The sequence below is a fragment of the Bufo bufo genome, chromosome 1 (genome assembly GCF_905171765.1).
Source record: "Bufo bufo chromosome 1, aBufBuf1.1, whole genome shotgun sequence".
NCBI lineage: Eukaryota > Metazoa > Chordata > Amphibia > Anura > Bufonidae > Bufo > Bufo bufo.
This window is the reverse complement of record NC_053389.1, coordinates 63,941,881-63,950,906: the sequence shown is the minus strand read 5'-3', so window position 1 is coordinate 63,950,906 and position 9,026 is coordinate 63,941,881. Positions and strand designations below refer to the sequence as shown.

The window sequence follows — 9,026 nt, the reverse complement described above, 5'->3', positions numbered from 1 at the left end:
GGGGTCAGAATGGCATTCAAAAACAAGAAGAAGTCATACTCACTTCATCAATCCCCCATTGCTTCCTAGGTTCCTCTCAACACAAGAAATGACTGCTCAACCAATCGCTGGCTGAGGGACAGTAGATCACCACTGTAGCCAGTGATTGGCTGAGCAGTCATTTCCTGTATGTTGATAGGATCGGGAGGAGGATTGAGGGATGAGTTTTTTTATGCCCTTCAAAAAAAAAAAATCCCTATCAGACAACCAATTTGACTCTTTTCTTCTGGCGACATCCAGTGTTCCTTCATTGTCTTCATACTGGTCATTGTTCTGAATCTCTGATGCACGTTTATGGGTTGTTGTAGTCATTGTTGTTTTTCCAAATAGACAAAACTTTATGAAAAATTTAAATACATTTTTTTTTCTCCCTTAAAGGGGTTGTCCAGGATTTAGTTTTATTTTAAATTTCCCTTCAGCCAGCAGTAACTGTGAAGATATTCATTCTTACCTGCTTCCCCCCATCCCATTGTCTTCATCTCATCTGTCAACTTCTGCACTGCTGCAGTCAGTAACTGGCCTCAGCAGTTCTATGTCCCGAAGCGGCCTTTGACCAGCAGTGATATGCTGCTTGGAGACATGTCACTGCATGACATTATGTCATGGACTGCATTAAGTCCATCAGGAAGTTGACAGATGGGGATAAGAAGACATGGAACGGAACGGAGTGGCGGTAAGTAGGTAATTATGGATTTCTTCTCAGCTACTGCAGGCTGAGGGTGAGGGGATTAAAAATAATCCAGGACAACCCCTTTATACATATAAGTATCTAGCGGGACACCGTGGACATACATTACAACTATACAAACATACTAAGAATTGTTATCTTTATTTTATAGAAATTGCATAGAATTTTAGATTTCATCAAAAAAATATCATTATAATTCTTTCATACACAGCTTTTACGGACTCCTGGGGTGGATCTTTTTATTATTTTTTATTTTTTTGCAATAAGGGGTAGATTTACCAAATATAATATCAAGAGCAAAGTGGTACCTAACAACTGTCCTATGATCCTACACTTGTCCTGTAAACCTTTCTACTAGAGTATATAACAAAAGCTTATTTTCGGCACCATACTAATGGAGTTTTATTTATCCTTTTCATTTACTTTCACCATCGATCGTTTGGTAAATCTAGCTCTTATTCGTATTACACAATGACGAAGCTGTATATTTACATGACAGCCATGAGGTGATATCCCATGACACCAATATTGTAGACAATTTTTCATGTGGCCAGGATGTACACTTCATATGGGGCTTGACTTTCTCTACAAAAACATGAATACTGGCAGAACACAACCTTCAAAGACACACATGAAGCCATAGTAAAAAAAACAAAAACATTCTCAACCAATTAAAACACCAAAACGGTTTCCTGATCGTACGCAGAGAACAATCTTATTCTCACCACATCCAAACTAACAGTTTAGACAAAATGTTTGGCTTGATACTACAGACACTGTGGGTATCCAAATAAGAATAGCTTCTGGATGTCCATGACTTTGGGGAAAGGAAGACAATGGCCCTCAAGATCCAAAAATAATGATATCATGTGACTAGGTTTAGTCCTCTGCTAATTTAGATGGGAAACCATCAGTTTTACAATGTCGGGAACTTTTTAACGGCAGCTCAGATCACAGAAATCCATGGTGGGAGCTCTTTTTGTATCATGGATTATCCACTAACAGGATTTTAGTCTTGCTGTAAAAAGTTTCATTGTTTAATTGGGTGATGACAAAAAAAAAAGCACTGGATGTTTTGTTTCCCTTTTTAACGCTCATGGCCTTCTACTCCGGCTCACTGCTGTTTGAGGTCTTCTCCCATAAACTTTCCTCACTTTGTGCTGGAGAGCCCGCAGAGGTACGCGCTCTGAGTCCTTGAAAGCGGCGGCACTCTGGACATACTCTAATATGTGTACATTCCCGGGCCACTAGAGCTGCTTCTTGTGCCAGTCTCTGTGCCAATGGGTCAGGCCCACTACCGCCACATAGTTTACCATTACTGAGAATACTAGTACTGCGTCCTCTTCTATCATCCTGAATGGTAGATCTAGAACGTATAAAACCCCCACGCCTACGACGTGGCAGGAGACTGTCTTTGCAGAGAATTATGTTGCTTAACTCTGTCACCATTTCTTTGCACACGGAAACCTAGAAAGAAAAATGATCAAAAATGTGAAATTCTTAAATAATGGGCAACTGGGAAATCTGAAGCATAAATAGATTTTTTTTTTTAGCTGTTTTAGCTGATACACAAAATATTAAATTTATAATATTAATTTATTATGGACAACTGGGTAATCTGGAGCATGGGTAGATTCTCATCTCTGGATGACGGGTTAGATTCGGCACAATTGTTTGATCTATTCAATTGGAGCCCGAATCGATAGTGGGCTTAAAAATTTGAGGACTGATATTTTTTCTCAGTGGTTGCTCACCTTTTTTTTTTTTTTTTTCTATAACTTTTTTTTCTCTCTCTCTCTAAAATTCACCTAATCGAATCACCCAAAATTTGGATTCAGATGCAACTTGAATTTCTACAAAATTTGGGTTGAATCTGATTCGTATTGAAATGATTTGCTTGCCTCTAGTAGATTCTTGATATCAGCTCTCCAGAACTACTGTTTCTCCTTGTGGAGATGTTAGCTGGTGTAGAGATTCTTACAGGCAATGGTCCCTGGGAAAAGGTATGAAAATCCTCTCTCATCCATAAGAAAGAAAACTGTCTTTATAATGCCACCAATCCCCTACCTCTGATTGGTATGGTGAACACACCTTTTCGTATTGTTTACACTACCCTGTAAGTCAATGTCTGACCCATTAAAGAGCTTTGAATCATGACTTGTGATATCAGCCAAACCAGTGTCCTCCAAAAGGAAGAGACACTCATCTGTAGCAGGGGCGTAGCTATAGGGGGTGCAGAGGTAGCAGTCGCTACCGGGCCCAGGAGCCTGAGGGGCCCAAAGACCCTTGTGCCACATAAGAAGACACTGGTATTATAGAAAGTGTATGCAAGTTACACCTCTTGCTGGACACAAGGGGTTAGGTTAAGAATTTGGTATGGAGGAGGGGGGGTGCAGTTAAAATTTTTGCCTCATGCAGCACGAAGGTTTGAGGGAAGGGGTGCCCAAGCTGAACTCTTGCACCAGGGCCCATGAGCCTTTAGCTACGCCCCTGATCTGTAGATTGATGTTTTGGGCTTCTTGCCCCTTTTTGGTACAGAGTCATGTTTCAAGGCATTTGAAATACTTTGGACATTGACTTACAGGGTAGCTATCTCCAAGTGTCAGCTACTTTCACACTAGCACTAAAGCAATCGGGCTTGGCTGTTCCAGCAGAGGAACAGCCTCACAGAGTTCTCCAGATCCGGCAGCTACCCGGCATAATTGCCACGATTTGGCTGGACAAAAACTATTACGTGCAATGATTTTTGTCTGGGCGAATTCCAGCATTTATGCTGGGGAGCGTCCGGATTCCCACCAGATCCCATTATAGTCCATGGGATCTAGCGGGAACGCGGCACTATCCAGCTATGCTGTATCTGGAGAACTCCGGCAGCCTGTTCCTCTGCCAGATTGCTTTAGCGATAATGTGGAACTAGCCTTAGAAAGCTCCACCACAGATTCTGTACAAAACTAAAGATGGAAGGAATAGCATTGCATGCTGCAATATTTTCTCTATGTACAGGTGAAACTTGAAAAATCAGAATATCATGCAAAGTTCATTTATTTCAGTAATGTAACTTAAAAGGTGAAACTAATATATGAGAGACTCATTACATGCAAAGCGAGATATTTCAAGCCTTTATTTGTTATAATTTGGATGATTATGGCTTACAGCTTATGAAACCCCAAATTCACAATCTCAGGTTCCCTTTACTCAGGGGGTATGGATTAATTAGCTGACTACAGTGTGACACTTTGAGCCTAGAATATTGAACCTTTTCACAATATTCTAATTTAAAGTTTCATTAATGCAACTCCTTTTAAGTTGCTTTACTGAAATAAATGAACTTTTGCACGATATTCAAATTTTTCAGGTTTCACCTGCAAAAGGTGGATGCAATGATGGAAATGTGATGAACCCTACTATAGTCAAAGGGGCCCGGCAAGCGTCTCTAGTTTCATAATGTGACAGATTTTCAGTTCTTATAATGGAACAGAAGCATGGAAATAACAGAGCAGATCTGAACTCAGACTTGGTTTTCTTCCTTCTGGAGAAGAGCTCATGTATATACTATTTAATATTAATAAACAAGGGTTCATTCTGGAGCATTGGGAGATGTGCACAATATTTGGTCACATTTAGAGATGAGCGAATTTTAAAATAATTTGAGTTGACCGGTTCACCAAATTTAAAAAATAAATTTGGTTCAATCCGAATTTATTCGCTGCGAATAATGTTAAAAAACTGCTATTTCCTGGCTGCAGAGAGCCTTTATAGTGGTGTAGAACACTGTGCATTGCAGTAAACACGCATAGGGAGTCTGCTGTGGTAGTGAAATAATACTGTTAGTCAGTATGACATGCGTCGCTCTTGGAATCACTGCACACTTCACTTATTTGGGCAGTCACGGGACCAAAACTGACTAAATAACTCAAGTGAGAACTCAGCCTTACAGGTCAATGTTAGCGCCAAGAATAAGCGCACTCCTTTTACATCGTCGTCAGCTGATTCCACATAGATGTCTACAGAACCTGTTCTAGTAAATGCTTATACAAGTAGAGCCCCCGACAGAGTGGAGAGGGTGTCAGCAGTAAGTTTGTGTTGAAGTCACTGATTATTTTGCCCTTCCTCTGATCCATCAGAACAATAACCCCCCAAAAACTGATCCTGTCTGTTGAGCATCCGCCTTCACTCGGTCAGCATTTGGTCAGTAATCTATCAGTATTGCTAAAGCCAAAAGAAACAGGAGTAGATCCAAAACAGAGATGACACGTGAATGGAATATTTGCATGTCAACATTGGCACCCTGGCCACACTTCACCTTCTGCCCACAGATTCTACATATGGCCATATTCACCTCCTCCGGCGGCTTAACAAAACACTGCCACACCGCCGAGTAGGTGATTTTACCCCCAACACTACGCACTGACTGACTGCTACCGCTGCTGCCTCTGTGAACAGGTGCAATGCTACTTCCCAGGTAGGTAGGCTCCTGCGAAGCGGGTGGTCTACCCCAGGCACGTTTGGCTACCGACCTCCCACTGCTGCCACCCTGATGACTCTTGGCCACGCTAGCGACTTGCTGACTCCGCCGCTGCATCACGGGCAAGCTGCCACCCTCTTCTTCCGATGATGAAGCCCCTTTGTCACCCAGTTCCCAAGTGCGATCGGCGACATCATCATCATTGAGTACTGTCTGCGAGTCACTGATGTCCTCCTCAACCGTCTCTGGGTCAGGAGCCTGACCACTCGCAACACCAGCTCCCACGCCACTCTCCTCATCACTACTTGCCTGCCTAGTGGAGGAAGCGGCGGATGTCTCCTCCACATCTTGGCTTGCCAGTAGCTGCTGACTGTCTTCTAGTAGCTCGTTCTCACTATATAGTGAAGCTGAGCCCACAGCATACAATACTTGTCTGGCTGAGGGAACAGAAAATGACAGAGGCAGGTTGAGGACAGGTGAGGGCACTGGGCCTGCTCCCGGGCCATGCCAACTAAGGGTTGTGTCTGACGAACCCACCGACCCTTGGCTGAGGGTGTCTAATGTCACTCGCAACAAAGTGGAAGATCGAGTCAACCATTCAAGAACCGCTGGGTTGTTGGTTAAGACACGACCGCTAGCTGACACCGGGAGCTCAGGCCTCTTTAAGTGACCCCTGCTTCCACGGCACCTTACTCTGCTGCGACCTCTGCCTGCGCGATAAACATTTAGACCTCTGCCAGTCCCCTGTGCAGGGCCTGGCACTTCTCTGTCTGACATACTGTTAGATCAAATAAATAAATAAAAAGGAAATTAAAACACCCCAAAAAAGTCTGTAATTTTCTCACTTCACCAGACAATTGCTAATAGGCCCTTTTTCCCCCCACTAATACACACAAAAAAGGGCTTTAGAACATATAACTGCACCACTGAACGGCAAATATATTTTACTTTTGCCACTAATACACGACAAAAAGGGCTTTAGAACATATAACTGCACCGCTGAAAGGCAAATAGGCCATTTTTTCCCACTTCTACACGACACAGAAAGCTTTAGAACAATATATATTACTTTTGCCACTAATACACAGCAAAAAGGGCTTTAGAACATACGTATTTTTCGCACTATAAGACGCACCAGCCCATAAGGCGCACCTAGGTTTTTGAGGAGGAAAATAAGAAAAAAAAAATGTTTAACCAAAAGGTGTGCTTTTGGTGGGTTTTAAACTAATGGTGGTCTGTGCATGACACTACTATGGGGGATCTGTGGATGGCACTGTTATGAAGGGGATCTGTGGGTGGCACTGTTATGGGTAATCTGTGGATGGCACTGTTATGGGGGGATCTGTGGATGGCACTGTGTCATGCCCCACTCTAACGATGAGCGGAGGTCGGCCAAGATAGCAGCACGAGTTTAGTATTTGTTTTGGTGCCGTGCTGGATCCGCCTCTCATCAAGTGCACTGGGTGGAGTCATTAGTTTAAATAGTCTCCAGCTAAGTGCTCTGAGCAGATTATACTGATCATTTTGGTCTGGGAAGTTTGGAGAGAAGGTTGGCTGTCAGTTCCTGCTCTCAGAAGATAAGTGTCATTTCTTGTTTGGTTGTTTGTGTCATCTAGCCCATCCAGGTTCTGTGCGAGCAGGCTGCTCCTATCTCCCCACTTCACCATCTCAGGGAGTTCAGGGTTTTGTCAGTCCAGGCTGGAGGACACAGCACACCTACCTTCAAGGTCTGCCTGTGGGCTGAGCAGTGCAGGGAAAGAGGTCAGGGAGAGACTAGGAGGCGACCCTTCCCTTGTCTCTCGTCCAGAGCCTGGTTGGTGTGTTATCTTTTATACTGCGTGCACGTCCGCTGTGACATTATAATCCGCCATACTGTGACTGCCATTGCTCAGAGTTTATGTGATGGCGTCAATTGATGCACTGGTTGACCGCATGCAGGGTTTGTCCCTGGAGGTTGCGGATCTGCGTAGTTCGGTCACACAGTGTCAGAGGGTGTTGGCTTTAGGTACCGGTCAAATTGTTGGGGAGCCTAAAGTTGCTCTTCCTGAGAAATTTGCAGGGGGTACTGATGATTTTTTCCGTTTCAAAGAGTCATGTAATTTGTACTTTCAATTGTGCCCATTTTCATCAGGTAATGAGGATCAGAGGGTGGGAATCATCATGTCTTTGCTTAAAGGGGACGCGCAATCCTGGGCTTTTTCTCTGCCGCCCGGTTCTCTGGCCATCCGGTCGGTGGAGGAATTTTTTAAAGCCCTGGGATTGATTTACGATGACCCAGATCGAGTTTCGATGGCAGAATCAAAATTACGTAACTTACTACAGGGTAAACATACTGCTGAGGTTTACTGCACAGAGTTTAGGAGGTGGGCTACTGAGTCGGGGTGGAACGACCCCGTGTTACGGAGTCAGTTTTGTCAGGGGTTATCTGAAAGGTTGAAAGATGCTCTGGCTTTTCATGAATACCCAGATACTTTGGAGAACGCAATGTCTTTGACTATACGTTTGGATAGACGTATCAGAGAAAGGTGTAAGGGTCCCTCCGTGCAGGAGATTCCTCCCGCGTGTGGTTTTGTTTCATCAGCTGCCCAGGGTGATATTGCTTGTTACTCTGGGGTAGGGGAGGAACCCATGCAGTTAGGTCAGATATCTTGCCATTCGGATAGTAGAGACTTTCGAAAATTGCACAATCTATGTTTCTATTATGGGAAGAGGGGTCATTTTGTTTTTTCTTGTCCGTATGTTGAACCACAGGGGGAAGAGATAAAGAAAAAAGAGAAAAAAAAAAAAACTCCCCTCACACTTGGTAGTATGAATGGTGTGGTGGAGCAGACTGGTATGCAAGTTCCCTGCAGTTCTCGTTTTCTCCTTTCAGCTATGGTGGCGCTAGAGTCTAGAAATGTGTTTGTTGATGTTTTTCTTGATTGTGGTGCTGGGGTAAATTTAATTGACTTTCTGTTTCTTCAGGGTCTGGGACTAAGTACTTGCACGTTAGAGAATGAGATTCGTGTTTTTGCTATTGATTCTTCCCCTCTTTCTCAAGGGAGCCTTACTCACGTTGTTCATGGTATTCATTTAAGGGTGGGTGATGCACATGCTGAGATTATTTCCTGTTTCGTCATAAAGGATTTGCCAGCTCCAATAGTTTTGGGGTTGCCATGGTTGTCTAGACATAACCCAATTATAGACTGGCAAGCGAGACAAATCATTGGTTGGAGCAAGTTTTGTTCGGATAATTGTCTTGTCACATCTATTTCTGAAGTGTCCGTTACGGCCTTGCCTCAGTATCTCTCGGATTTTTCGGACGTCTTTTCGGAGGGTGGGGCTCAGGAATTGCCCCCTCATCGTGACTATGATTGTCCAGTGAATCTCATTCCGGGGGCTAAGTTGCCTAAGTCTCGGCTCTACAACCTCTCTCAACCCGAGAGAGAGGTCATGCGAAAGTATGTCGCCTGAGAGTTTGGCAAAGGGCCATATCAGACCATCTAAGTCTCCAGTGGCTGTAGGTTTGTTCTTCGTGATAAAGAAAGATGGATCACTGAGACCGTGTTTGGATTTCCGGGAGCTGAACCGTATTACAGTCCGGGATCCATATCCCCTGCCTTTGATCTCTGATCTTTTTGATCAGATTGTTGGAGCCAAGGTGTTCTCCAAGTTGGATTTGAGAGGAGCATACAATCTGAACAGGATCAAGGAGGGGGAGGAGTGGAAAACGGCCTTCAATACGCACGAGGGTCATTTTGAGAACCTGGTAATGCCTTTTGGGTTGATGAATGCGCCAGCGGTATTTCAGCGATTAGTCAATGATATTTTTCATCACTTGGTGGGGAGGTTCGT

The 9,026-nt window shown here is 43.8% G+C and overlaps 1 protein-coding gene across 2 annotated transcripts in view; it reads right to left on the bottom strand.

The window, feature by feature from the left end:
• Window positions 1–939: 939 nt before the first annotated feature.
• GRIK4 (glutamate ionotropic receptor kainate type subunit 4) overlaps window positions 940–9,026 on the bottom strand; it is a 308,075-nt gene continuing 299,988 nt past the window's right edge. For both annotated transcript variants that reach the window (XM_040425209.1, XM_040425214.1), the window contains one exon: window positions 940–2,194. In XM_040425209.1, the coding sequence (XP_040281143.1) occupies window positions 1,832–2,194 (363 nt within the window). In that variant the 3' untranslated portion in view covers window positions 940–1,831. The remainder of the gene's footprint in view (window positions 2,195–9,026) is intronic.